At 45.8% G+C, this 27,771-nt stretch overlaps 4 protein-coding genes across 4 annotated transcripts; 2 read left to right on the forward strand and 2 right to left on the reverse strand.

Moving 5' to 3' along the window:
* Nucleotides 1-1,872: 1,872 nt before the first annotated feature.
* marcksl1b (MARCKS-like 1b) lies at nucleotides 1,873-4,961 on the forward strand. Its single transcript, XM_076011437.1, has 2 exons — nucleotides 1,873-2,232; nucleotides 3,356-4,961. Exons 1-2 carry the CDS (start codon nucleotides 2,137-2,139, stop codon nucleotides 3,923-3,925), a joined length of 666 nt encoding a protein of 221 aa, XP_075867552.1. The 5' UTR covers nucleotides 1,873-2,136; the 3' UTR covers nucleotides 3,926-4,961.
* A 3,256-nt stretch (nucleotides 4,962-8,217) lies between these two features.
* LOC142876917 (putative histone deacetylase 1-B) lies at nucleotides 8,218-13,934 on the forward strand. The gene is made up of 11 exons (XM_076011180.1): nucleotides 8,218-8,519; nucleotides 8,952-9,064; nucleotides 9,139-9,256; nucleotides 9,343-9,417; nucleotides 10,006-10,144; nucleotides 10,216-10,357; nucleotides 10,434-10,526; nucleotides 10,636-10,744; nucleotides 12,285-12,665; nucleotides 12,747-12,954; nucleotides 13,416-13,934. The coding sequence occupies exons 1-11, from the start codon at nucleotides 8,471-8,473 to the stop codon at nucleotides 13,426-13,428; spliced, it is 1,440 nt and encodes a 479-aa protein (XP_075867295.1). The 5' UTR covers nucleotides 8,218-8,470; the 3' UTR covers nucleotides 13,429-13,934.
* A 733-nt stretch (nucleotides 13,935-14,667) lies between these two features.
* On the reverse strand, nucleotides 14,668-19,638 carry eif3i (eukaryotic translation initiation factor 3, subunit I). Its single transcript, XM_076011181.1, has 11 exons — nucleotides 19,490-19,638; nucleotides 18,295-18,387; nucleotides 18,101-18,188; nucleotides 17,405-17,470; nucleotides 17,160-17,309; nucleotides 16,096-16,223; nucleotides 15,858-15,968; nucleotides 15,602-15,691; nucleotides 15,273-15,346; nucleotides 15,063-15,155; nucleotides 14,668-14,949 (listed from the first exon to the last, which is right to left on the reverse strand). Exons 1-11 carry the CDS (start codon nucleotides 19,490-19,492, stop codon nucleotides 14,868-14,870), a joined length of 978 nt encoding a protein of 325 aa, XP_075867296.1. The 5' UTR covers nucleotides 19,493-19,638; the 3' UTR covers nucleotides 14,668-14,867.
* Nucleotides 19,639-19,976: 338 nt separating this feature from the next.
* Nucleotides 19,977-27,274, reverse strand: txlna (taxilin alpha). Its single transcript, XM_076011178.1, has 11 exons — nucleotides 27,138-27,274; nucleotides 26,093-26,311; nucleotides 25,237-25,479; nucleotides 24,530-24,621; nucleotides 24,099-24,269; nucleotides 23,572-23,766; nucleotides 23,315-23,434; nucleotides 23,147-23,221; nucleotides 22,960-23,052; nucleotides 22,764-22,859; nucleotides 19,977-22,434 (listed from the first exon to the last, which is right to left on the reverse strand). Exons 2-11 carry the CDS (start codon nucleotides 26,307-26,309, stop codon nucleotides 22,108-22,110), a joined length of 1,629 nt encoding a protein of 542 aa, XP_075867293.1. The 5' UTR covers nucleotides 26,310-26,311; nucleotides 27,138-27,274; the 3' UTR covers nucleotides 19,977-22,107.
* Nucleotides 27,275-27,771: the final 497 nt, after the last annotated feature.

A 27,771-nucleotide genomic window follows, 5' to 3' on the forward strand; every position in this document is an offset into this window, starting at 1 on the left:
TAAGGTGTCCCATAAGAATCCTAAAATAAACCATGAAGTGTTGAAACAGGCAGTTAACTTAAATCCTATCCTATCTTGTCCTGTAAACTTCCCCTCTTAAAATCTTTAGAAAAACTTCTTTATATCACAAATTGGGTCAAAGTTGACACGAGAAAAACAAATCTGAACTTAGTTATAGATTAGGTATTCAACACTTTAAATCTTCTATTCTTCCACATCTTTTAAAACTTCAAAAGGAACAATGAACAACAATCTCCATGATGTATGAACCTGAAATTGCAGTAAAATCGTCATAAAACATCTGCATGGCCTGTAAAAAAAAAAAAAGAAAAACCCGGCAAATAACTGTCTCAACTGCATTAGCGAGGCATGTTTTACAATTATGTGTGTCTGTCCGGCAAGAGTAGCTTCGCGCTGATTTATTTTAAGTTGTTAGTGGACGAGGAATCAAGACGGGGCTGCTGACATGCATTCCAGCGTTCCCAAGCCTCGCAAAATGAATTAAGCTGATTGGCCGCAGTGAAGATCATTTGTGCCATTGAACACTGAAGTCTTCTCCTCGAGGAACCGATTTTGCATAGCCTTAACAGCTGTTGCGAGGAATGCGTGTGGGAGAGCCAACGATCAGGTGGAATGTGCATGATCATCACATTGACATGTTTTTCTCCCGTTATGTTGTTGACAAGCGGAAGTGAACAACAAATCTAGTCATGGAGCCATGAGGAGACAGCGTGATGCGCCATTAGCCCCAGCGCCAATCTTGTTTTTTTCTCTTTTTTTTTTTTCTTTCCCCGAGCCGGGTAAATGCGCGCCCATGTCCGCAGTGAACGCACAACATAGAACAATAGATTAATCTGTCATTCACCACTGCGTTACAAAACCAGGCCCGTATTACCGCTCAGCTTGCAGGGAACAAGTTGACAGGAAGGCTGTTTAAAATTCCCATTTCCCCCTCTTTCACTGGCACATTTCACTGAAATTCTTGCCTTTTTGTCACGTCGTCTCCCGCTCGATTTATATCTGCCTCAGAGACTCTGTGCCACTGATCTCAGGGATTTATAATTCACTTATTTCAGGTAATACCCATAGTAAATCACTTGGATTCAGGGATAATAGAGCATGGCAGAGGTAGGCGGTGGGTGCTGCTGCTTCACAATTGGTCATGAAGTCCAATAGTTTGAAATCTCATACTCAGCTTGGCAAGTTCATCGCCAGTTGGGATCGGAACAGATGAATGAATAGTTGATGAGTTTCCCCAAAAACTAGAGACAGCTGTTGAAATGTCTTTCAGCAAAAACTCTGACCCACTTGATTAAGTGGCTGCATGTGTGCTTACTGCCTGCTTTACATATTTATAGTGACCGTGAAACTGAAACGCACTCGCTCGTGAACATGAGTGAGAGGTCAGAAGTGAAACTGTAGGGTGACTGCCCAGAACTGAGGCTGTTACAAGAAGTGAAAAGAGAAGGGAAACTGAAACACAAATTGCACTAAACAAACGCCACTCTGCTGATCTGACTTCTGTCTTCTTCGCCGTGGCTAGGCTTAAAAACGGTAACGTTCCGCATCATTGACACTGCAATAACACTGGTAAGCCAGCAACTTTAAGAAACAAGTAACTAACAGAGATTAACACTGTCAATGAAATTAATAATAAACAATTTAAGAGATCTTTGACCGTGTTGTTTCTTTTGCCAGTAAAACACTGGATATAGTTGCAACAAACTGGTTTTCAGTCGCCGGGCGGTCGAAAAATCCAGAGAGTCGGCGTTGATTGGCCCGCACGGCCAGACCGCGCGCCCATTGGCCAGACCGCGGCTACGTCCCGCCTCCGTCTTGAACCTGCTGTACGTTGAAGGGTTTGCGCTCAACCGGTGTCGGCTTTAGAGGGTCTCTCTCTGCCGGGGTGACAAGTCCGAGTTCAGGAAGGCAGCGAGTCGACGCGGCTGACTTAACCCACGAACAAGAAAGAAAGAAAATCCAAACGTTTTATTTTTTTTTTGACTTTTCGTCGTTTTTTTCTGCCACCGCGGGATACTTTGACGCGCCCCTGGGGTTGGATTAAAAACTCGCCGCTCTTTTTTTTAGTTTTTTCTTTTTTGATTTGCTTCAGGAGACGCGCACACTTCGAAGACAATGGGATCCAAGGCATCCAAAGGAGGAGACGTGGCCGCTGAGGGCAACGCTGCCGCCGCCGCCGCGGACGCCGCGGCTGTCAAAACCAACGGACAGGTAATTAACCGCCCTCCGTTCCCTTTTACTGCCGTTTTCTCTCCCCCCCCCCCCCCCCCTCCCCCACCACCACCACCACCACCACCACCACCACCCGAGCAAGTGAAACCGTCTCCCCCCCCACCCCCCACCCCCTAAAGTTCAATCCCATCAATTTCTGAATTTGCCCGACGCTCAGTGGAGGATGACAGTTTTGAATAGGAGGACATTTGGGGCAAGTTAGGTGGGGCATTTCGGCAACTCGTGTGGGAGAACCCCTCCCCGAAATGACCAATTAAGCCAGTGTGCTGCTGGGTGCACCTTATTTATTGCCGTCGACGGCAATAAAGAATCTGTGCGCTTTCCCCCCCTTTTCTTTTGATTTTCTTAAAAGTGATATTTCAACCTAAAATGTGTTTATATTGTGTTTGAACGTGGCAGGCTTTAAGGGGGGAGGGGGGCTTCACTGGAGGCGCACGTACGCAGTGAAGGCAGCTCGACGTCTGCTGAGCCATTTTACACTGGTGGGGGTCTCAGGTATTAGGACGTGAAGTCATCCCATTTAGTTCTTATTTCATGGTTCTGATCTTTATAGGCGCACTAGGATTTTATTTTTGATTTTTTTTTTTTTTTTTTTAATTATTATTTTTTTTAATGATATTGTGTTTCACGACGATTTAAGTGACGATTTGACGGACGGCTTGGCTCATTATTCATCCTCGAGGAATTTTCATTTTTGAAATTCAAAATTTTCACCAAAATGATTTGTTCTGGCGAAAGGAGGGTGGTGGTGGTGGTGGTTGGGGGGTGGGAAGGCATCAATGGATGGTGATGCTCCCTCTCGCAGCTTCACTCCCGTCTTTGTTGAGCCGACGTCTGTCTGGTACCCGAGGTGATTTGCGAGGCACTACCGCCGCCTATCGTACGACGCGGGTACGGCAAGGCGTCGCCTCCGAGCGGGGCGACACGGTGATTAATTGATGAGGTCGACGACGCTCCGGAGAAGAAACGAATAATGCGCATTGAGAATCGGTTAACCTTAAAAGCAAAGTGCGCGGATTTTGAATCAAATCGTCTTTTACGTGCAGATGACTGACAGTGACAACTTCCCTTTCCTCTTCCTCTTCTTCTTTTAATTCATTAGGAGAACGGTCACGTGAAAACCAACGGTGACGTCTCCTCGAAGCCCGACGGGGACGCCGCAGCCACCAACGGCTCGGCCGAGGCGGCCAAGGAGCCGGAGGCCGGCGCTGGGGGCGACGCCATCGAGCCGGCGCCCGCCGCCGACGGGGAGGCGGCCAAGCCCGAGGGCGAGGCCGCCACCAAGGAGACCCCCAAGAAGAAGAAGAAGAAGTTCACCCTCAAGAAGTCCTTTAACTTCAAGCTCAACCTGAAGAAGAGCAAGAAGGAGGAGGCAGTCAAGGAGGAGGGCGCCGCCGCCGCCGCTGCCGCCACCCCGGCCGCCACCCCGGCCGCTGAGGAGAAGCCCGCTGAGGCCGAGGCAGCCGCCGCTCCCGCCGAGGAGAAGAAGGAGGAAGTGAAGGAGGAGGCCGCCGCCGCCGCCGCCGATGCCGCCCCTGCTCCCGCTCCTGCTGCCGCTGAAGCCCCGAAGCCAGAGGAGGGGCCGGCTAAGGAGGAGACCCCCAAGGAGGAGGCCAAGGAAGCAGCTGCCCCGGCCCCTGAGGCCACAAAACCCACAGAGGAGAGCAGCTAGACCCCTGCTCCCCCTCCTGAAAAGAAAGAGTGATTGTTCCTTTGGCTCACAGTGAACTGGGTGAACTGTTTTTCAAGAGAGAGAGAGAGAGAGAGAGAACGAGAGCGAGCGAGAGAAAGAGAAAAAATTTAAGAGTATATATATATATTTATATATATATGTGTATATGTATACATATGTATATGGATATATGTATATGTAAATATATACACATGTATGTGAGAGACTCCTTTGACGTGCCACTTTTTTCGTCATGACAACAAAGATGACAGACTAGATTCACTAGGTTCACTTCCCCCGGTTTGCCGTTCGACGTGTGGATGGACCCGGACTGGAGCATGAGGCTGTGGGCTGGTCGCCACACGGAAAGTGGATTTTTTTTTTTTTTTTTTAAAGAAAAAAGAAAAAAAAACAAGGCTAGGAAGCGAGAGCTACTGATGACGACGGCAAAGTACAGATAGATGGTTGACGGACAGACGGAGACACAAGACGGAGTCAAGGCATCTTTACCCCGCCCCCCCTCCCCCTACACCCTCCCTCCCCGCCGAGAAAAGATGCCTCCGCCAAGGGAGGAAGACCAAGCTAGACGCGATACTGGGACACACCACCATCACTTGAAATGACTGTTGATTACAAAAAAGAAGAAAAAGAAGAAAAAGAAATCAGAAAATTAAAAAGACTCGCCAAGTTTTTACATTGCTATATTTTAACCCAAATTTGAAGTATTTTGTGGTGTATTATAGAGAACCATCTTAAAGATTCAGAGATGAAATTACTTGTTTGTTTAAAGGAAAAAAAATAGACAACTGTGGTTTTTACCTTACTAAGAAAAAAAAAGAACACTTAAGCTTGCTATGTTCACTGTTGCGGTTTGATATGAAGCAGAGTTGTTTATCTGTCTTGTGTGAGCCTGAATCTGCTTTGTCTCTGTAAATACATCAGACTCATTTTTTGTTCTTGATTTTGCTAATGTTGACAGATGTTATTGGTTTTATTGTAAAGTTGATAATGGTAAATAAATGTTGGTTACCTGCTTGCCGACGTGTCTTTATGATCATTCACATCAGGGCACTCCGTTTCTTAGTGGCAATCTTAAGCATTAGTGCACTCAGAGGGAAGAGCCATAAACCCAATGTTAAATTTAAATCTGACACTTAGCATAATCAAAAGCGGCTCCATCGTTGATTTTAGTATCTTCACATATTAGACAGATCAGAATCTGAAAGACTTGGCTTTGCCACAAAAGTATAATAGCACATTACTAATATTGTATATAGGATTGGATATTATATCAAGTATATGTAAATTCAGAACCAAAGATTGAACACTTTCCAATGCAAAAAAAAAAAAAAAAAAATTAAACTCAAACCATAAAACAATACTTTGCCATATTTTTACAAAATTCAATCAGTTATCTCCACAGAGCCCCACATATCTGCTGATGATGATTGGACAAACATCCCTGTACATAAATCTTTTTTTCTAGCCCCTTTAAAGAAAACCATTAAGGCCTAAATTATGTAACGCCTCTTGAGATTACAGAGGAGGAGGCTGTAGGGGTGAATGAAATCATTTGGGCAAGTGAGTAGTTTTATCGACTCTTTCATGTCGTAATCGGCCAACTGAACAACTGGTGGTGGTGACCCAGCTTTGCCATTGAAAGAACAAAAGCGACATAATAGTAGTAAGTGGTCAACTTGCTCTTCGTGCCGCTTTTCCATCATTTCCTTGGGACAAACAGCCATGTTTACGGCCGATTGGTTTGGAGGTAATTGAACATATCACTGCCGTGTTAGCTCCAATGACCTCGGGCCCTCTATTTGGCCTGTGACCCTGAGGCTGCAGCAATTTAGTTGATGCCAGAAGCCCCCGTGCCCTGCCTGCCCAGCACAGCCGTGCTGGGATTGAGCTGACCTAGTTCATACTGAGATGATGAGCTGGAAAACCGGGCTATGGTTTGCCATTGCAACAACTGTTGAAATATTTAGACAAAAGGGGAAAAGGCCACAATGATAATCAACCTCCGATCAACAGACGTTTGAAAATACTCCAAACGCGTGTTTGATCCACACTGACGCGTGCTGGGACTGCTCAGCAAGCTGTGAATTTATATTTTCTTGCTCGTTAGCAAGTTGGTTGACGCTAGCATTGCTCTGTTGACGTTTTTGAGCTGACAGTCTACCACTCACGGGATTTTTTTTTGTTGTTTTTTTTTAACTGATCATTTTTGCAACATATTTCATTCAAAAGTGACAGTGACAGGATTGTGTTCCCGTCAAACGGGAGTGAGCTTACACTGACACCTGGTGGTCATTTTATGGAACACCGTATAATTGATCTAACGTGCCCTCGGGGGAAATTGTTGAGCGTGACAACAGTCCCCTGGGACAATATAAGAAATGATCCAACTTTATGTTTCGAGCAAGTGGCAAAACGTGTTCATATTTACAACCTTTAAACAACCAATGCATGAGGTTCCAACATCACTTTATAACCCCATTTCTCAAAAGTCTGATAACCCATAAGCACCTTCTTTTAGCTTTGTTGTTTGATCTTCTGAAATAATTTCAATATCCCATTTAAAAACGCACAAAGTAACCCAAGTTTGCTCGTATTTTCATCCTATTTTTCATTCTGTAATAAAACAACAACGATAGACCAATTCACAGTGGCCATGTCCACAAAACTTTACAATCATTTCTGAAATCTGTTTGAGTGTACGTCTTTATGGGAGTGCCAAGATGTGTCTGAGACTCAAAACGAAAGGCCCCATCTGGTCTAAGTTCCAAGTATCCACAAAGGCAAAACAAACTGAATTTGTTTTTTTTTCGTTTTTTTCAAGTATCAAATCCCATATAGCTGTTAAAAATCGAAAGTTTAGCTAATCAACAAAACCAAGAAGGCAAAACTCTTACATTTCTCACTGAACAAGACTCAACAGGACAAGATGAGCAGAGGTGGGGAGAGTAGCAAAAAAATTGTGTTCAAGCAAGCGGTTGCAGAATAATATGATGGATAATAATGGACAAAAAGACAAAATAATACTCTTAAGGGAAATTTGAGTATTCCAATCAGTAAAAAAAAAAAAAAAAAAAAGTAAATAGGTAAAGTAAATGTTCGTACTTTCACTTTCCTGTGCGACTAGTCAGTGTGTCCTTTGACAGTTTGTTGGAATGAACTCACTGTGGGCAGAAAAAAAAATCAATCATATGCAGTCTTGTAATGTGACTGCAGAGCTACAGTTATGTTTGATTGATGAGACACAATCAGGTGGTTGAGGCTTTGGCGGGAGTCTCTGTCTCTAATTGCACTGAAACATTAAATTGATGCATGGTTGTGGGTCAGGGCGTGAAAAAAGATGCATAGAATACCAAATGGGCAAAAAGAAAAGCGACAAGCTCAGCACAGCCAAACTCAGTTTCTTCTTCACAAATCTACTCGTCGAAGTACAATTTATCTAGAGTTTATACAGTGTATCTAACTTGATATTACCCATCTTTAAAGATGGGACTAATGGAACTGGCAGTCTGCAACTACTGCTCAGCAGAAACTGACTAAACTGATAAGCAACACTTGTGTGTTGGCTGTTTGGGAGCTACGCTTGACAATGTTACTTTTTTTTTTTTGTCTGCCACGGTCAGGAAAAAGGGTCTTGCTTTTGCTGTTGATTTTTGTTTCAGACTCTTATTGCGCCATAATTCAACGTAATGGATTTCGAAAAGCTTTGGGAACTCATATGACTAGGCCCATTAGCTTCAAGTTTACGAATGACCACAACCTGGCACAACACTGCAACACATAAGTTTATCCAAACTCCATCGACAAGCAACAGCAAGTCATATCTTATTTAACAAAAAATAAAATGAAATAAAATAAATAAAAAATACTCATTTTGTTTCAAACACAATAACACAATGATACTATAAAACAAGAGTCAACGTGATTTCAAACGTAACATCAATACGAAAACAAAAGAGTCATCAAGAGTCAAGAAGGGCAAAACAACAAGGAATGTGCCCGAAATTTAGCAGGAAGAAGCAAAAGCTTATGGCGCCCTGCCCCTTCTCTCAGACTGGGTCAATAACAAACAACAATACACAAAGTTTCTCCGTTCGATTCGAGGCGAGATGTACGTGCCACTGCCTGCCCGCCCCCTTTTGCCTTTGTTCCCACCCAGCAGCCAATCAACGGTCGAGGACCTGAAAGCCTTCTACCAATCGTCTCCTCGAAACGGCACACCGTAATTTACATACTCAGGCATAACACAGAGAGCACAGCAAAAATAGTCAAGAACCGTTACAAGAGTCGTAGCAGTGATTTTTTTTTAAAAAACTATCTCTCCGCAACTTCTTTCGCGACAAACACCGACAAACGGAACATTTTGGCTGGAGACCACCGTCAGGTTGGAGCTGGAATCCCGGCGTTCTTCTGCGCATCCTCAGGCGGCGGCTCGGCATCTGTGATCGATTGGTTTCCTCGAGTTCACTTTCCCGGTGCTAGGAAGAAGCCGCTGGGCACGAAACAGCAGGGGGAACCGGCGTTAAAATGGCGATGTCTCACGGAACAAAGAGAAAAGTTTGCTATTACTACGACGGTAAGTATTTTTGGCGTCGCAATCCCGCCGAAAAGCTGGCGAAACGTGCTGGAAGTTGAAAACGCAGCCGAGCTAGCCAGCCGCCCGTGCCGATCGATATCTTTTCCTCGCTGCTGCTGCTGCTCCTGCTGATGATGATCATCGCCACCTCTGTGGCATCCTACATGTGTCGAGCGGAAGGACGTGCCAATCACATTTCTCCATCTCGTCCAAAAAAAAAAAAAAAAAAAATCCAATTCAATCGCAGTTGTTCGATGATAAAGTAAAGTGGTCGGAAGAGTCGCGGAGCCACCCGGTGCCGCATCTCGGTCTCCTCATGGGAGCAGGCAGATGTACCGGAAGGGGCTGCCGGTCTGACATCTGCCTAGTGCCAGCTGTAACATAGGAGATCCTTTCATTGAAACCCCTCGCGTTGCTCCGTCTTTTTCCAAGGCGATGTGGGAAACTACTACTACGGCCAGGGCCACCCCATGAAACCGCACAGGATCCGCATGACGCACAACCTTCTCCTCAACTACGGCCTGTACAGGAGCATGGAGATCTATGTGAGTTCAATGACTCTTCCTTTGTTTTCTTCTACTGTCGCTTTCCGCTCATCAAATCCGCTCTGTTGTCCCAGAGGCCGCACAAAGCCAACAACGACGACATGACCAAGTACCACAGCGACGACTACATCAGGTTCCTGAAGTCCATCCGACCGGACAACATGTCCGAGCACAGCAAACAGATGCAGAGATGTGAGTGTGGGCCGCCTGGATTGACTTCTGAAGCCTCCCTGTCCGTGTCCAACATCCAACATCTCCGTTTGTCTCTTTGCTCACAGTCAACGTTGGTGAAGACTGCCCCGTGTTCGACGGCCTGTTTGAGTTTTGTCAGCTCTCCGCTGGTGGATCTGTTGGTAGGTCATCGATCGCTCCCGCAACTCCAAATAGCCTGTAAAGGTCCAGTGTGTATGATTTGCATTCACATATGAGTTTTGTATTGGGAAAAGCTGAACATCCAGCCAATGAATACATAAATGAAAGTGTGTACTGGCAGCTCAATAAAAGTAATTTGGGTTTCCTCCTCTTAGAACAGTTCTTATATACGTACAAGAATACACATATATCAAGAGTCTTGCTCCAGTTAGCTGCTGTCTTGCACTGCCTGGTGTGGACAATCCAGGCAGCGCGCTTCGTATTTAGGGTGAACGCTGCCGTCCCCAAATAAATCAACAAAGAAGAAGGTGGACAAGGTATCTAGGTTTGGGCTCGCAGGCCACCGTAGTTCACTGGCAAGCTCAGGAGGGGGAGAGTACGGAGTCCCTCCGGGAACTTAAGTGAAAGATGCTGCAATCTAAAATGTAACCACTTGATGTCGCTATTTCTTCTTTAAAACCTCCAAATATGACACGCTTAACCTTTAAATGCAACACCAAAACAGCATTCTGTATCAAATGTGCTCGGTTAACAACCCCCCAAACACGCCTCTGCATTCTCCCGTGTAGCCGGCGCCCTCAAGCTGAACAAGCAGCAGTGTGACATCGCCATCAACTGGGCGGGAGGACTCCACCACGCCAAGAAGTCCGAGGCCTCCGGTTTCTGCTACGTCAACGACATCGTCCTGGCCATCCTGGAGCTGCTCAAGTGAGATTCCGCTTCCTCAGTTGTGCTTTTCACGTCCCAATACGCTTGAATAACAACCCGGTCACGTGCAGATACCACCAGAGGGTGTTGTACATCGACATCGACATTCACCACGGCGACGGCGTGGAGGAGGCCTTCTACACCACAGACCGAGTCATGACCGTCTCCTTTCACAAGTACGGGGAGTACTTCCCCGGCACCGGAGACCTGAGGGTAAGTCTGTTCCAACTGGGCTCTCTCCTTCTCTCTCGGTCGGCAATCTAACAATCCGACCCATGGTCCTCTGCAGGACATCGGAGCCGGGAAGGGGAAGTACTACGCAGTCAACTACCCGCTGCGAGACGGCATCGACGACGAGTCGTACGAGGCCATCTTCAAACCGGTAGGCTTTAGGTCGTTTTTGACTGCAGGATCTGCGCCGGATTTCCGAAAGGTTCTATGCGACGAACCGAGCCGGGATTTTTAAATTGTGATACGCGTGTGTCTGTCAGGTCATGGGGAAGGTCATGGAGATGTACCGGCCGAGCGCCATCGTGCTCCAGTGCGGAGCCGATTCTCTGTCTGGAGACAGACTGGGCTGCTTCAACCTCACCATCAAGGGTACGTGTGAATGTTCTCAAAAGTACTTGTTAGATGTAGTGGCGTCTGACATCAGTGTACCGTGTAAGGACAGCAAGAATTTTTTTTTTTTGAATGCAAAATCCGATTATTTGTAAAAAAAAAAAAAATAGGGCTGTTAAACAATTAATTTCTTAATAACGATTAAGCTCTGAATTCCCATAGTCAACCGCGATTAATGGCATTTTGATTTTCCATGTTTAAAATTCTGATGTTTTGTCTTTTATGTCCATGTCACGTCTGAATCGGGAACCAAATGCAAACACAGAAAGGATTTTCTTTTTGACCTTTTGTGATATTATTTCTTACAAAACAGTGTATCCAGACTAGGAACGGGCAAGCTATGGCCCGGGGTCCATATGTGGCCTCTTTAGCTTTTTAATCCGGCCCGCCCAATTTGAAATTACAGTAAAAAAAAAAAAAAAAAAACAACAACTAATTTTTTAGTTTCCCTGCGTTCTCATGTTTTATGCCACAGTGTTGATGATAAAATCCTGAAAAATAATACAACTCCAAATTACTTATATATAGCAATAACAGTTAGTACTAGAAAAAAAGCTGTGTTTCATTCATTTAATTTTCCAGGATGAAACCATGGATGTATTATAAGAACTGGATACGGGACTGGCAATATGGCAGTGCCGATTTTTTCCCCCCAGTGGTCACTCATGGTACTGCATCCAAAAAACCATGGGCCCGAAAAGCATTTTCCCCCATAGACCGCAGTACAAAAATAAATGCCTTTAAAATGACCTGAAACGTGATTTATAGCAAATCTTTCTATTGTTGATGTTTCAGTTATGGTCTTTTATTTGTTTAAAAAAAAACGATAAAGGCCAGAAAATCACCAGACAAGAGTTTATTCCCAGCGTGAAGTTCTCAGCTCGTTCTGATTGGCTGCGTCATGGCATGTCTGAAAGTGATTGTTACGACCGGCTCTTTGCCGCAGTTTCCAAAATGATGTAAACTAGTTTATTGAATCAAAAGTAAGAATGCATGGAGTGTGGAAGTCAGTGGCATATCAGTGGTGTGTGTGTGTAAGTGTGTGGGTGCAGTGGATCATTTGGGTGTGTGTTGTCTGTGTGCAGCAAAAAGAAGCATAACGAGAGATCAAACACAAAACAGCCAGTGCAAAGAAACTGGGAGGGGGGGGGGGCTGTGACGGGGGCTTGTACTGAGGGAGGCGCTCCCAAGTAGGCTGTGCGTGATGTTCTCCAGAATCATTCTGATTGGCCAAATAGATCATGTGACTCACAGAGGCATGATGGGAAGAGGCACTACTGCGCCTGCTCTTTGAAACTTTTTCGGCGACTGTGCGGGATGAGAAACTTCATTGAAAAGAATGGGCCGCCATCTTGGATTCTGGGGGTGTGGTTGAAACCGAGCACTATAGCTTTGAGGACCTGACTACGGGTGAATGAAAGGGACAAAAGGCTTGCTTAAAAAAATGTATTTAATCTCATCGCGATTAAAAGCTGATTCTGATTCCATTTTTTTTGTTTATCCCACCCCCCGCCCCCAGGTCACGGCAAGTGCGTGGAGTACATGAAGAGCTTCAACCTGCCGCTGCTGATGCTGGGCGGCGGCGGCTACACCATCCGCAACGTGGCCCGCTGCTGGACCTACGAGACGGCCGTGGCGCTGGACCAGGAGCTGCCCAACGAGCTGCCGTACAACGACTACTTCGAGTACTTCGGGCCCGACTTCAAGCTGCACATCAGCCCGTCCAACATGACCAACCAGAACAACGCCGACTACCTGGAGAAGATCAAGGTGCGCATGTTCGAGAACTTGCGCATGCTGCCCCACGCCCCCGGCGTCCAGATGCAGGCCATCCCCGAGGACGCGCCGCACGCCGACAGCGGGGACGAGGACGAGGAGGACCCGGACAAGCGCGTCTCCGGTACGACAGTTTGTTTGATTTACGCCGTTTTCAGAAATCGGGACGCCCGTCGGTCGTGAATAACGGCCGTTTGGTTTTCAGCGCGAGCCCTCGACAAGAGGATAGCCTGCGACGAGGAGTTCTCGGACTCGGAGGACGAGGCGGACGGGCAGGGCGGAGGCCGCAGGAACTCGGCCAGCCACAAGAAGGTGAAGCGGGGCAAAAAGGACGGAGAGCAGGGAGAGGAGAAGAACGGCGTGGTGGTGAAAGAGGAGGAGCAGGAGGAAGAAGAGAAGATGGACACGTCGGGGTGAGAGCATCGCTCCTTACTTTGGTTTCAGACGAGTTCAAAATCACAAATCAGTTTGTGGTTGGAATAATCGTTCACACACACCACCGGTCCAAAGTTAGGACACAGGCTATGAAATGAATGTCTTGTCTTTCATTCTCATCACTATTGACATTGCAGTTTCTCACTTATGGCATCAAAACTGCGTATGAACGCACATGGAATTATGGAGGAAGCGATAAAAGTGTAAAAGAACTCAAGCACGATTTATATTTAAATTTTTCAAATGAGCCTCCTTTCATAGAAAGTATATTTAGAGTTATTTAACATGCTTTTTTTTTTTTTGCTGCATAATTACACATACACTATCTTGCTCATATATTTGATGTATTGAGTGTCCATCTGCATTGTAGAAAGTTAAATATTTGTCAATGATTAGCAGGCCAGGCTGACAATTGTTTTTGTTTTTTTGTTTTTTACAGGCCAAAAGAATAAGTGAAGTCAACTTGAAGTCTGGCTCAGAAGAAAAAAAAGCTGATGTCCAAGACCCACAGATTCCTCAGGTTTATTTGTGTCCTTTTTTCTTTTTTTTTTTTTACCGATGTGAGAAAACCTGGCTTACACAATGTTATTATGTATTTATCTATTGTTGGGCAGCCAGATATGTGAGTGTGACTGAGGAGTTTTATTTTATTCTTAAATCAATGCAACCTCCCTGCTGTACAATACCCCCCCCCCCTTCCAGGCCCCTGTTACATTTCACTTTTATTCTTCCTGAACAAACTGCTGTTGGGCCTGGTTCCTGATCTCTGCCTGCCCGAACCCTTTAAACTTGCATTGTAAGTGTTTTAATGATCGACCTGCCTGTTTGTGAGCTAATGTGAGAATGGGCCTTGAAACTGGGATGAGTGTTTTTGAGATTTTGTACCAAAAAAAAAAATGAAATAGCCCATGCCTTGTTATTGATCCACTCCATCCAAATGAATTGTGTAATATCTTTATTAAAAAACAAAGAACAAGAAATCTGCATTTCCCTGTCTTGTGCCTGCCTTCCCTTCAGCTGATAAGACTAACTTTCTTAGAACAATTTAGAAATGTAATAATAGGAAATGAAAAAGAAAAGGGCAGAACGTATTTGGAAATATTTGACCAAAACAAATCCAACCTCCAAACTGCAACGACAAAAGTGGGAGCATTGCCGGGTCTTCTGAGGTGCCTTTTATTCACAAAAAAATGCCGGGTGACTTGTTTGGACTCGGAGGAGCCATTGGAAAAGTGACAAACTGATCCTGGAAAAGGTTGTGAAAACTGCAAAACATCCAAGCCGCACTGTGGAAAATATAAATAAACTTGATTAACATCTGTCGCGCTGCTGGACTTAACGCAGCGCTGACAAATTATTCAACTTGAGCAACAAACAATCCAAGTGCCAACGATGGGTTGTGACTTTTCTCCTTGTTTGCGTTGCAGAATGTGGGACTGATAATGATCAAGTTTTTTTGTTCTTTTACCAATAAAAAAATGTACACCAACAGGAAACCACCGACAGTCGTATCACAAGTGAGGTGAAGACCCGTGTTGGTTGCAACATTTCCATCGCTTTCATTGAAGAGAGGCATTTACTCAATCTGTGCACATCCCTGAAGATATCTTTTGCAATGGGTCCTTCAGTCAGAGTGAATGACAGTCAACAGCACTGGGAAACGTATCAAGCAACAAACGCACTCGCCTTGGTGAGATGGACAATTTCTTCTTTATTTTAGAAATTAGACAGAAGAATACAGGTTAATGTGGGAGATCTTTCCTGACTGCAGCTCAGTTCCAGGCAGGTGAAGTGGCCGGGCTGGAAATATTTTATTAAAAAGGTCCCTTTGTCCTCACAGGACAGTGTGTGACGCAGGTTGAAGCAGTTGGGGGTCCAGACGGCGCCGCGCTCACACCTCCAGCTCGAAGTCGAAGTACTGTGGGTCGAAGTAGTGAATCCTGACGTATCCGTCCTCTCCTCCGCTGCTGTAACTGCATCCATCACAAGCGCGGTGCCAGGAAGTGCGTTAGCGAAGGTGCTTGTGTGAGAGAAAGACTGCGTCGCAATTCAGGGACAATGATTTACTGGCGGTTCGGGCGCCTACCTCTTGCCGTCGGGGTGGAACGCCACGCAGTTGATGGGTCCGAAGTGACCTTTGACCCTTCCAAATTCCTCTTCATAGGCAGCGTGGAAAAACCTTAAAGCGGGGGGAATGGTATCATGTGATCGCTGCAGTGACTCTCAGTGGCTCAATGTGAGCTGCAGTTTCTGTTGTTGAAATGAAAACGTTCTCCATATGAACAGGATGTCTCACCTTGCTTCAAACTTTCCAATCCTGGTGGAGGTGGTTGTGACCTCCATGGCTTCCTGTCCACCACCCATAACCACCTGAATAACACATGAGTGGAACAAACCAAGGGCAGAGGGTGAGAAGTGGGTGCCTCCGTGCCCACAGGGTGCAAGACGTATCTGCAGCCGTGCACCCTCTGTCCTCTGCCGTGAAATAGTGCACGCCGGGTCACAGGCGGTCACAAGAAGACTCGAGTCGTCGTTCCGTTGTGACCTCTATGGTCCACCGTGTTCCCGGAGCTGGTCAGGAATGGATCGTTTGTCGCCAGCATCGGTGAACAAATCTCCACTTACGTGATCCATGATGGGAGAGATGGCGGCCGAGTTGACGGGTCTCTCCGTCTTGAAGGTCTTGATGTGATCGAGAGACGAGCAGTCGAACAGCTGCAAGGAAATGGGGAAACCAAAAATTCAACAATCGACATTGATACCGACAACATGGTACAGTAAAATGAATGAGTTCTCGGTCGGTCAGTGAGTCAGTGAGTCAGTGAGTGAGTCAGTCAGTCAGTCAGTCAGTCAGTGAGTGAGTGAGTCAGTGGGCTCTCACCTTTGCGGTGTTGTCCTTGGAGGCGCTGATGAACATGGTGAGGTCCACTGAGGTCTGGATGTCGTTGATGTGCCTGGAGTGCTCCTTGGCTTTCTTCAGGATCTCCCCAGACTGCCAATCAGTGACACACACAGTCACACACACACACACATCACATACAGCAGTAAGCCATTTCAGCTACTTCAGCTTCCCCAGTGAGCGCAGTGCGTTGGCAGCTTCAGCGCGTTGGCAGCTTCACCTTGGCGCTGATCTGGTTGATCTCTCCGTTCTCGTGTCCGGCGATCACAAACTCCCCCAGAGGCCCCCACACGGCACTGGTGATCTTGTGATCGTTGAAGGGTAGCGTCAGGTAGGGCTGGTTGTCCTCTGCCGGAGGAAGTTGGTTTCAATCAATGTCCAACGAGTCAATAGCACAAAAAAATGTGAACTGTTGGGATCAGAACTCTTCTCGCTGGAGCAGAAACACAAAGTAATCTCAAAAGAAGGAAAGGCCTGACTGGACACTGCAGTGCTTGGGCGGTGAGTTATGAATTACAGAAGCGACTGAACAGAGATTTCTTTGAATGTCTCCCAGATTCTGGATCATATCTAATTTATAACGGCCTGTTCTTCATACGAGTCCAACGGGTCGAGGCTCTTCAGCAGATGCTGCAGCACCACAGAGGAGAAGACGGAGCAGCGAATGTCTTACTGGTCCAAACATTTGACACATTCTGGTTTCTAGTTGTGGTTTGTACTGCAGTGAAACTAGAACAATCAAACTACGCACCATTGTGCTTTTCAAACCGGCTCGCCGAACTTGAAGAAATTGTAATTATAGTAAACAATTCATAAAATAGTTGTACTTTATCTATGTTTTTAGAGTCATTTCAATGAAGAGCTAAATATCGTGGTGCTTCAAAAACTGATATTTTGTTGTAACACTTTTGTTTGTTTCCAATTGACATTGAAGCACATGTCTTCTACATTTCCCATTATACATTTTCTTCTCCTGTGGGGTGAGTCACCAAAACACTCCATCCATCTGCTGCTGCTCCGACCCCTCTGGAAAGCTTTCCAGCCCAGTGTGGCCCACAAGTCAAAATATTTTCCCAACCATCTTTTAGAAAGACTGAGGAATGTCGGTCAAATATATATATTTTTTTTTATTTTTTGTTAATTTTTATAGAAAATAAGTAATTACATAAAATGTGCAATGGCATTATCAAGTACTCGGTATCGGCGAGTACTGAAATGCAAGTACTCCTGCTTCCTCCTTAAGAACGAGCATTCGAGGAGGAGAACGTTGACGCGCTCACGTACCGATCTGCTGCGGATCTCTCAGGTCAAAGAAGTTGAGGAAGCACTGGTAGCCCATCTGCTTGTCTGTGGAGAACATGATGATGTTGCCGCTGAAGTCGAAGCCGCACGTTCTGACGGCGGAGTTGGTGTTGAGCAGCGCCAGCTGTTTCCCTGCGGGGCACGACGACGACAACACGGCTCAGACTCACAACTGGGAAAACCGCGGAAGTCCGACACAGTTTCATCGGCAGCGCATTTTCACCCACCGGTCTCGCAGTCCCACAGTCGACAGCTGTTGTCGGCCGAGCCCGTCAACACGTTCTTGGTGTCCCCTGAAGGCGTGCGTTGAGGAAATGGAAGCAAGAGACAAGAAACGAGAGCTGCGTTTGCAGCTTTTCGCAAAATAAAAGCGATATTTCTATAAAAAAAATTCAGACAGAGCACAATTGCGATCGGCAGGTGTTTCCATTGAACGGTGTGAAGCGCATAAACCACAACTCTCCTGAAATCTCCTCCAGCAAGATTTGAGGAGAATTACATTTGCTTTTGCTTGCTGTCAAGAATGGTTCTTATATTTTTCTCTTTGATTACTTTTAAAATATATTCCATCTCCTCCTCTGTCCAAACACAACGCGCCATTTTCACCTGAAGTGAACTGGTCACATGACCATGTACGTCACGCATGAATGCGAAAAAAGTCTTCCATGACACTTTTGCGATATACCTCTATTTTAATACGTCTGAAAACCCGCCTCATGAGAGCGTCAAAACCTTTTAGCCATATTTGAGAGGTTTTCCCAACTTGAGCTGTTTCCATGACCAGTTTTTTATTGCGATATTTGGGTTCAGTGCAATTCCAGGGCTCACGGGAACGCAGCTACTGAATCACGCTACGGTTCAAAAGACACGTAGGACACACAAATCAGAAGCAGGGTTTTGCTTTTTGCACGCCCGAAGGATACAGTCGCAGTCGCCGCACCACACCGCTCCCGTGTGACCATTGTAGGTGCCCAGCCGCTCGCCATTGACAGAGTACCACACGTTCACCACCTGGCGGAAGGACAAACAAGCAAAAGCGGCAACCGGATTAGTGTGACACTAACTGGAGTGGAGTTGGGTGACGGACGGAGGGGCGAAACCTCCAGCGTGAACTCACCGTGTCTTTGGCCACAGAGAAGAGCAGGTCTCCTTCTCTGTTGTACTTGATTTGAGTGATGGACCTCTCGTGGCCTTGCAGCAGGATGGGTTTCTGTGAACAAGAGTTGGAATTGTGTTTGAAGCTCTTCGGCTTGAGTGGGAAACTGAGGAGAAGATAGACCAGATGATGGCACATTCATTCATCTGCCCATCACTTTCCTTCAGATCCAGATCGTGGAGTGCAGTGGGCGATTGTTCACCTCACGACCCCGCCTCTTAGGCTGAGCTCAGCCACTGGCCATGGAAACATTATTTCAGCTGATTGCATCACCAAACCCCTGTCCTCGAGCTCAAGGCTGAGGATCAGGTATTAAAATCAATTGTAATTCAGCTTCACTGAGTAGCTATAATTTGAACATTAACACCAAGAAAGTGGTTCCACGTCAGGACAAGGTACCAGACAGTGGAGTCACCTCAGCCCAGGTGAGGAGCCTCACGACTCACGTGAAGATGGGACGGCGCGAGAAGAAACTAAATTCACTCCATCAGCATAACAAAACACCCATGCGGAGGGGGTGGCACAACCTTGAAGGACCACTTCCAGGGTTTATGTCCCTCAATGGTGGCTGAATACGGGGAACTCAATCCCATTCTCCCAGCACCGAGACAGCATTTCGGATGAGAGCCGAAACGCCCAGTTGCGTTAATTTAATTTCCAAAACTATGACTTCAAAGATGCAGCGTTTGTTAACAAGCAACGAAAGGAGCCTCGCACTTCAACGGAAGCCCCGGATGAAGACTTTCTTCGAATCCATAAAACATATGCACAATGAAGTGGTAAATCTACAGGCCACATCAGGCACAGGGGAAAGATAAGCGAAAACCGACACTGCTGTTCCTGAAATTGAGGCTCGACAACGACGCACTGACAATAGTGTGGCGCAGTTTTATCGGCTGTATTATTATCTCACGATTACAAATGAAGACATGTTTAGTGGCGCTGGAAACCCCAATTCCATCACTGCGACAATGCGAGCAAAGCGATTTGTTTTTTGTTTTTTTACGACTGAGGTTGAGCTACCTCACGAAGAGCTAACGTTAGCCACAATTCCAAGCTACATTTGAGCGAACAATCCCTTGGACGAAAAATTAACTCCCCTGACGTAGTTTTAGATCACTCTGTTGGTTTGAAAATACATTATATTGTCACTTACCATTTTCCTGGATTAGCCTTTGCCGTTCTGTATAGTAGATTGGCTGCTGCTTCCAGTAACGACTGATTAGAAAGAACACTCGTGCTTCAGGTACCGGGGCCGTGGCGGAAGAGGAGGGTACTTCCGGGTTGACCGGAAGTACTTACTATACCCTTTTCCAGGAACAGCACGTCCTCTAGAGGCAGTAGATTGTACCGCGCTGCTTCAAATGGATGGTATCGGTTTAAGTCGACAAAAATAAAATCGAAGTTACACTGGAAAACTATCTGGAGTGAAAATTTCTCCAATTTTATCCCCCAAAATTTATAATTATCTAAAATATACACTTATAGAATTGTATACTTAACTATCAGACTGATAATGACAATGTCAACCAAATTACAAATTGTGATATAATGGTGACATGACATTAATTTAACTTTAATAAAATGCATGTTTGTTTTCCCATCTGTCCGAAATAATTAAACACCGTCAAACAACAAGCCACTCGAATTAAGATCTTTTATTTCACAAGAAAACAAAATGTGCAGGCCTAGATATAAGTACTGCAAAAGACAAAAGACAAAAAACAAAAAACAAAAAAGGAAACATCTTTGGTTCCTTCGCACGGTCAGTGAAGGTCCACATCCATCACTGGAGTGGAGATACAATGGATCTGTCTGGTGAGACAATGGAATAAAGTAGGTTTGCTGTTTCTGATCACCTGTAACTGGCTGGCTATGGGTTGACAAATTACTACCGATGCTACATTTTACTTATTACTAAAAAATAAAAAATAAAATAAAAATATGATTTTTATGGGTGAAAGTCAAATATCCAATAATACCTTCTTCTAGTTTTCCCTCTTCATTCCCACTTGGCTCAGTTATTGCACCTTTCAAGAGCGTCAGAGACTCACAACATGACCTTCACCGTCGAGGCGACTCCCAGTCAACGAACGGGGTTTAAAAAGCGTAGAGAGAAAAAAAAAAAAAGAGTAGATCTCTTCTCTCAGATATGTGGTTTGTTCATACAATACTTCCATGCTGGACAGTGGACATACAATGGCTGAATATACATTCTCAGCGAAGTGCTCGTCAGGTTAGACTGCCACAGAAGAAAGAAAACTCAGGAGGCAAAAGTGTTGCATAGAGGTCCTTGAACATTCTCCAGTTAAAAAACCTGATTACAAGCTACTGCAATTACCAGAAGTGAGAAGAGAGACGATCATAACCACCCAAGTAACATTCCCATACAAGCGCTAGCACGCACGCACGCACACACACACTCAGAAAGACGCGCTTAAGACGTCAAAGTGGTCCCCGATGCACAATTACACACAGACTTTCCCGAGCAAACGCAGCTGAGCAGCAAGGCTGAGGGCAAGAAGTCAAACATTGGTTACAAGATCAATCACCCAATATGCTTTCTACAATCTTAAAACAAATACAACAACTCATGTGTGAGTGACGCTTTTGGAGCCAGAAACAATTCAACACGTTGGATTACGCTGCCAATGACAAATGGGGAGCGCGGCTGCGGTGCAAAACGAGGGAACGCGCGACTTGTCATCAGTGATTGCGGCGGCGGCGACGGTCTGTTGAGGGCGTTTCAAGGTCGCGTGATGGAGACACGGTTCACAAATGATGGTTGACATCTGGGGTTAAGATTGAGAGAGAGGCGGCCTCTGACCTTGGTTGATCATTGCAGGGCAGAACGAGTGCAAGAAACACCCGACCATTAACCCGCGGAGACGCCAGTCAACGCGCAGCCGATGGCCTCGTGTGCTCCACAGCAGCTCCGGGTTGGTTGCCATTCAGGTAAAGAGAACATGGTGTAAAAACTGCACCCGGGTCTATGTGCACGCTCATAATTTTGTGTTTAAAATCAAACGTGATGCACTCATTGTCGGTCCCTTTTTTTTTTAATCCTATGCTCCAGCGGAGCAGCCTTACATGAATTAATTGTTAAAAAAAAAAAAAAAGTGCAGCTCTACAAAACCCTCCCTGCAAATACACTTCCTGGTTTAAGCCTCCTGCTAAAAGTGACCTCTAATAGTCGTTATTACGTTTTTGTTTTTTTTTACTTCTGGAGAACAAGCAGGGAGGTGTCACTGAAGCTGGGAGGCCTGAGCGAGGCAGCAGTGGCCTTTGTGAAATCGGATTTGTGGAACAGCGTGTTTCAGGACGCACTTAAAGAAAAGTGAGGCGAGATGAGGGAGGATGAACTTTTTTTTTTTTCTAACTTCTGGGGGAGTTGGTGGACAACACGCGTTGACCTTGTTTGGAAAACCCTGTTGACCGAGTGCATTTAGCATCGCGGGTGACCTTTTTGGACTCGTCCATTTGTGGGCAAAACAAACCAAATCAGCTTTTTTCAAAGTAATTCCGCCGTGCGGGTGAATGTAGTGGCAGGCGAAGACGCACGCTTGACCCCAGCGGAGCAGAGCATGCTGGGAGGACAGGCGTCGATCTTGCCGTCTGACCTGTTTCTGGACCGGTGTTGAACATAGCGCCCCCCCAGAGCAGAGGAGAAGCTGCGGCGGCAGCGGCGGCGGTTTTGCAGGCTGGTGGGTTTTTTGACGGTAGAGGCGTGCGAGTGGGGGAGGGGGTTGGCTGGGAACGCTGAGGCGGGTCGCTTTATTCCTGCGGCGCCGGAGCTGCGGCCCCTTCTAGCGCCGAGTCCGTGTCCGCTGCTGACGCGCCCTGCTGGGGCTGGGGGGGCGGGGCAGAGTCTGACTCGGGGGCCGGGACGCTCGGCTCTCCTGGTAGAGAGTCTGTCGGAGGCGGCGACGGGGAGTCGGTGTCTGGGTCGGCGTTTTCCGTGCCGCCGCCGCCCTGATCGTCGCTCAGGCTCTGGACCTTCTTGCTGAGCTTGTTGCGCTCCGCCTTGAGCGCCCGCCGCAGCTTGTCCAGCCGCTGGACTTTGCCCTGAAGTGCTTCGAATTCCTGGTCCCGTACAGTTTTCTATGAACACACACACAAAAAGAAAAATGTTCAACTTACACCAACACTGTTTCTCAAATTTAAAGGCTTTACGACATGTTTATTACACATTGGTGGCGTACAGGTCAATACAAAGATATCGATCCTTACAATACCAGAACTGGTTTCAGTCCATCAAGAAATGCCTACTTAATGTGGTAGTTGTCATGCCAGTAACACAAAAAGACATAAAGAGACAAGACACAAAGAGTGAAATTTTCATAACAGGGCCCCCTTTAAATGAAGCTTTGCATTTGCATTTGTTGGTTGCATCTGCTGCAAAAGCTGATTGGATGCTGCATGTCCACTACCTCCTCTGCCATGTCCACGAGAGCCTTGTTGCTGCTCTCCCATCTGGAGCGATACATGGCCGTCTCCTTCTCCAGCTTTTTGATCTTTTTAGTCATCTGGGGGGGAAAAAAAGAAAAAAAAACAGGAAATTCACATCTGGCGGAGAAGCTGGTTCTTTGTGTCTGGCCTGCTGACGCCTTGGCGCTCACGGCTCACCTTCTCCATCTCCTGTTTGAACGTGGTGAAGACCTCGTTGCTCTTCGACAAAGTGCTGTGACACTCCTCGAACTTGTCCGAGTACAGAGACACCTGGGAGTGCGCGGCGAAAAAAGAGCAAAAGACGACTTGTAGAAAAAGATGCTCATCCCTCAATCACAGCATCACTGAGCGTTGGATAGCAAACCTGCTGTTTCAGATGAACCTCCTGCTGCGTCATCAGCTTACACATCCTCAGAGACTCCACGGTTTCTTTAAGCAGCTGAAAACAGAGAACCAGCAGTAGATATGAATAGAAAACAGCAAACGGCAAACGCAGTGAGTTAATTTTTGCAAGGGTTCGGTCGTCAATTACAAATTCTTTCTCTCTTTCGTGTCGCTCTTCCGACTCGTTGAGAAGCTCCTGAGCCTGGTGCAGTTTGGCGTCCACCAGCTGCTGCTGCAGGTCTTTGTGCTTCACCGCCTTGTCTATGTGCTGCGAGGGTTTCAGGAGGCCGGACAAGAACACAACAATGGCAAATTGAAATCAGACAAACTGGAAAATGCATGTTGTCATCTCGCTTGCATGAAGTTCAAGGAAGAAGAAAAGAAGGAGGAAAGCCCCTCCCCTACCTCCTCTCGTAGTTTGTACTGGTCGTAGAGCGTCCTCAGCTTCTCGGCCAACTCCGCGTTATCTTGCCGCAGGCTGGCGTTCCTCTCGTTGTGCTGCTCCATCTGGACCTGGATGTCGTTCAGGGTCAGCTGGAAGTGGGACGTCACCTCCTTCCTCTTCTCCTCTTCCAAACGCGCCCTCTGCACCCCATCCTCCTGCCAAGAGAACCGAGAATAAGAAGCGTCCCAGTGGTGTCACCCGTGATGCCTTCACTGCCCTGGCAACAGACCACTGACGGCAAATAGTTTTCATGTAAACTGTCACCCGCAGTAATACGGTATGAACGACTTGTGCAATAGGACTATAACAATACAGTGGCAGTAAATAACAAAAATCAACATTTTGTGTGTGTGTATGAATTGTATGAATTGTAAATTTTAGTATGAATATATAATAATAAATATTGTAATTATCAGACGGAGAAAATGTCCAGCCAGTGCTGCACTTTTTGACATCAGTGCCGCGCCGCTGCCACCTGCTGTCGTACCTTCAGCGAGCGGTTGTGCTTCTGCAGCTCCTTGCACAGACTCTCCAGCTTGCCGCGGGCCAGGATGGCCTTGCTGTGCTCGTTCCTCAGGGTGTCCTTCTCCTGCACCACCTCGTTCTGCTTCTTCTGCAGTGCCCGCACCTGCTTCTGGGTGTCGCGGTGCACCCCCAGCTGCCACCGCCAAAACACACGACAGGGTCGACAACGTCAAGCTGGGTTACGTCGGTGCACAATTGATTGAGGAATTTTACGCGGAGATAATTTGTACATGATTTGAAGGCGATGGTTTCACAATGAAATCCTGAAAACTGCATTAAAAAAATAATAAGTTTATCAAAAAAAAAAAAAAAAAAAAAAAAAAAAAGTTTTTGGAACAAAAAAACCATGAAAACTAATGTTTAAACTCTGATAACTTTAAAAGCAACACCCACCAGTTCAGCGTACTTCTTGCACAGACCGGCCAGCTTCTCATCTGGGGTGCTCAGTGTGTTAAGCGTCTGCATTAGAACTGTGATCTCTTTGCCTGCACAAACACAGATTGGACAGAATGATGAAAATCCCCGACTTTATGATGCAAACAAGCCAAACTTTTGAGCTGTCTCAATAAAGCACATCCAGTCCTCTGTTAGCAGTCTCCTACCAAAACGCCAGGTCTTATCTTACAGCTTAGACTGATGCTTTGTTGGACCGTCCGCATGTTCTTAGGAGGGGGAATGAGAGAGATGGGAGGAGGTTGCTTGCTGTCAAGAATGGTTGTAATATTTTTCTCTTTGATTCCTTGTAAAAAGAATATTCCGTCTCCTCCTCCGTCCAAACATAACGTGCCATTCACGTGAATGGTTCACTTGAAGTGAACCAGTCATGTGACCCCGTACGCCACGTCCACTGACGTGCATAAGTCTTTCTATGACACTTTTGCCATATACCGTACCGTACATCGAGATGTCTGAAAAACCAGCTCATGAGAGCGTGAAAACCTTTTATCCATATTTGAGAGGTTTTTCAAAGCTTAGCTGTTTCCATGACCAGTTTCTTATTGCGATATTTAGTCTTTGCGCAATTCTAGGGGTCATGAAAACGCAGCTACTGACTGTTTTCTCTTGAGCTATTCTTTCATGCGAGGGAATCGATTTCTTACCGAGACCTTTCACTTTCTTCTTGCCCTGTGTTTTCCTCTGCTGCTTCTCTCCGTTGGCTTTTCCTTCCTCCGGCTTCTTGTCGCCTCTGGCCAGGCCGTTGAACTCGGGGCTGTGCGACTGGCCACAGTCCTGGGTGCTGTTGTCGTCAGACATGCTTTCGCGGCAGTAGGTGCTGAGGATGTCCTCCAGCTGCCGACTCAGCTCGTCGACTATTTCAGACCGACACTTTGCAGCCCCGGCAACTGAACGCCAGAAGGGAAACACAACTTCAAGTGAGATCAATAGTTTCTAAAAACAACAACAAAAAAGGTTCAAACTCTTCAGAAAGGGGCTTTGTGTTTGTTTTCATTTTTGCAAGACAGTTCCATCAATACTTTTTTCAAACTTTTACTTATACCCGATGCTTGTGCAAGTCTCAGACACTCAGGATGCAGCTGTGTTCACATGCGAAAAGGTTCAATACCTCACGTAATTCAAACACCTTGTGCAGGTTTGTTTCAGCTCACTAAAGATAACAGAACTATTTTCTTATCTCTTTATGGGGACATGAACGTGTCCCTAAGTCTAAAATGTCACGTAATGTTCAGGTCTGTATGATGTGAAGTAGGACCTGTCAGTAAACTCTATTGGTACAAAACAAAAAAAGCAATTCCTAAAACAAAAACCCGTCAACCGAGTTGCACTCTGATCATTACAAACCATTTGTTGCTGGCAATTGAAAGTGAACTTTTATTATGTCGCCTTGCAAGTGTTACAATACGTGACAAATCACCCACTTTTTGCATCAATCGAAAAGTTTCTTGCGTCACACACCAATTAACCTTCTATGTACATTGTGAACGATGGAAGACGTACCTCCACCTCCTGCCTCGTCACTTTGCGGAGGCGTGTCACTGTGTGGCGGCGTGTCCGTCTGTGGCGTCGCTGGTTCAGACTCTTTGGGGCTGCCGCTCTCCACGCTGTCCTTTGCAGCTGCACACGGCTCCGTCGCTCCCTCGGCCGATGGAGCTTCCTCGCTGCTCTGGGCGACCTCAGGCTGAGGGTCCTCAGAATCCGTGTCCTGTTTTTTCATCTCTGTCACAAAGGGAAAAGGAATACATTGAAAGGCCGTTGTGCGGAAGGGCAAACGTTAAACAACAATTGAAAATCGCTGTATGGCATCTCAGATTAAAGTAAAAAAAAAAAAAAAAAAGAAGCCTGTTGTAAACATTATGTTTGCTTTGTACCAGACATTAACCTGAAGGCGTGCAACATTATTCCTTCAACAATTGTTTAAAGAATGGAGGATGTTGTACATGTCTATTTATCGTCTATTTTGATAATAGGAAGGTTTTGGGGGTTTTTTTTCTGCCAGTGGACTCACATTTAAAAAAACAGCAAAATAAAAATCACACGACCTTTACTTGACGTTTCGTTTCTCAGCTTTCACATCATGTGCGAACATTTTTTTCAATTAATTTCGCTATTACTAGTTAAAAGAAGTTGACATGTACGTGAGCATGCTCTGTGGTCCGACATACTTTCTCTTTAAACCAGCACCTACGTGCCTGTGCCTGTGCCTGTACATGTACATGTACACGCGTTAATTGTGATAGCTGCCATGCCTTGGTACAATGTCTTTAAGTACAGTACTGAAAATGCAAGTACACAGCGTAACAAGTAGCACACACTCCCTCCTCGCTTTTGCTCGACCACTTGCTGTCAGCTTATAGACGTCGTCAGTTAGCACATGCTAGCTCTAGCTAGCTGCGCAGTGGAGCTGAACAAGCACACAGCACTGCCACTTAGCCGATGTTAGCTCACGTAACAGAGACACAAGTGTGTAGAAGACGAGCAAAATGAGGGGTGTGACTGTTTCGAAATTATTTTCAGTCTTCTCAGGAAATAGGAAATTGTTTACCTGCAGGTTCAATGAGGAAAGAGCTAATGTAACTGTGAACAGCAGGTTCCCTCACCAGCAGCGTGAACCTGAAAAACACTTCCGGTCATAACTTTGGCTTCTTCTTCAACGTCATATTTTATTCTAAAGTGGCATCCATTCTACGAGAGAAACGTTGCTTCCATCTACTGGACACTTACTTTATTGCATTTTGCCTCTATTGTTTGAGAAACAATGGCTTGCGTTATACATCTTGGGTATATTGAAATCCAAAATATTCGGTTGCAAATCATGTGTTGTAAAATCGACCATTGGTTTATTTTTCTAGAAAATTAATAGTTCAAATCATTTTATTTTTATGTTAAGACTTTTGTTTGGAATCAAAATTACTCCATCTATTAGACATCATCTCTCACAATACTCGTGTTAATGAATGGCTTTACATCACAATTTAAATTACAAAAACACAATTGACTAAATTTATAAATACTACAGTTTGAAATTCATTTTGCATTGATGCTTTTTCATATGCTGAAGGTCCTGAGTTCTACTTTAAAATAGTTCCGAGTTATCCTATACTGTCTGGCTTGTTTTTGAAACAAGAGTTTCCATGAGCTTCACGGAGCGGGCGAGACAAACATCATTGGTGAATTAA

This window comes from Nelusetta ayraudi, unplaced genomic scaffold (genome assembly GCF_046127955.1).
Source record: "Nelusetta ayraudi isolate G7.1 ecotype Tasmania unplaced genomic scaffold, CSIRO-AGI_Nayr_v1 ptg000135l, whole genome shotgun sequence".
In the NCBI taxonomy this organism is placed as follows: Eukaryota; Metazoa; Chordata; class Actinopteri; order Tetraodontiformes; family Monacanthidae; genus Nelusetta; species Nelusetta ayraudi.

What these genes read in the sequence shown, in the direction of transcription:
- marcksl1b (XM_076011437.1), top strand. Translation starts at nt 2,137, where the DNA reads ATGGGATCCAAGGCATCCAAAGGAGGAGACGTGGCCGCTGAGGGCAAC. An exon ending in CTGTCAAAACCAACGGACAG is followed by an intron (nt 2,233 to 3,355) that starts GTAATTAACCGC and finishes TTAATTCATTAG; the next exon opens with GAGAACGGTCACGTGAAAAC.
- LOC142876917 (XM_076011180.1), top strand. Translation starts at nt 8,471, where the DNA reads ATGGCGATGTCTCACGGAACAAAGAGAAAAGTTTGCTATTACTACGAC. An exon ending in CAGCAAACAGATGCAGAGAT is followed by an intron (nt 9,257 to 9,342) that starts GTGAGTGTGGGC and finishes CTTTGCTCACAG; the next exon opens with TCAACGTTGGTGAAGACTGC. An exon ending in ACGAGGCCATCTTCAAACCG is followed by an intron (nt 10,527 to 10,635) that starts GTAGGCTTTAGG and finishes TGTGTCTGTCAG; the next exon opens with GTCATGGGGAAGGTCATGGA.
- eif3i (XM_076011181.1), bottom strand. An exon ending in TCTCTGTGGCCAAAGACACG is followed by an intron (nt 18,189 to 18,294) that starts GTGAGTTCACGC and finishes TCCTTCCGCCAG; the next exon opens with GTGGTGAACGTGTGGTACTC. An exon ending in TCAACCAGATCAGCGCCAAG is followed by an intron (nt 15,969 to 16,095) that starts GTGAAGCTGCCA and finishes ACTGATTGGCAG; the next exon opens with TCTGGGGAGATCCTGAAGAA.
- txlna (XM_076011178.1), bottom strand. Translation starts at nt 26,309, where the DNA reads ATGAAAAAACAGGACACGGATTCTGAGGACCCTCAGCCTGAGGTCGCC. An exon ending in TGACGAGGCAGGAGGTGGAG is followed by an intron (nt 25,480 to 26,092) that starts GTACGTCTTCCA and finishes TCTGGCGTTCAG; the next exon opens with TTGCCGGGGCTGCAAAGTGT. An exon ending in AGCACAACCGCTCGCTGAAG is followed by an intron (nt 23,767 to 24,098) that starts GTACGACAGCAG and finishes TTCTCTTGGCAG; the next exon opens with GAGGATGGGGTGCAGAGGGC.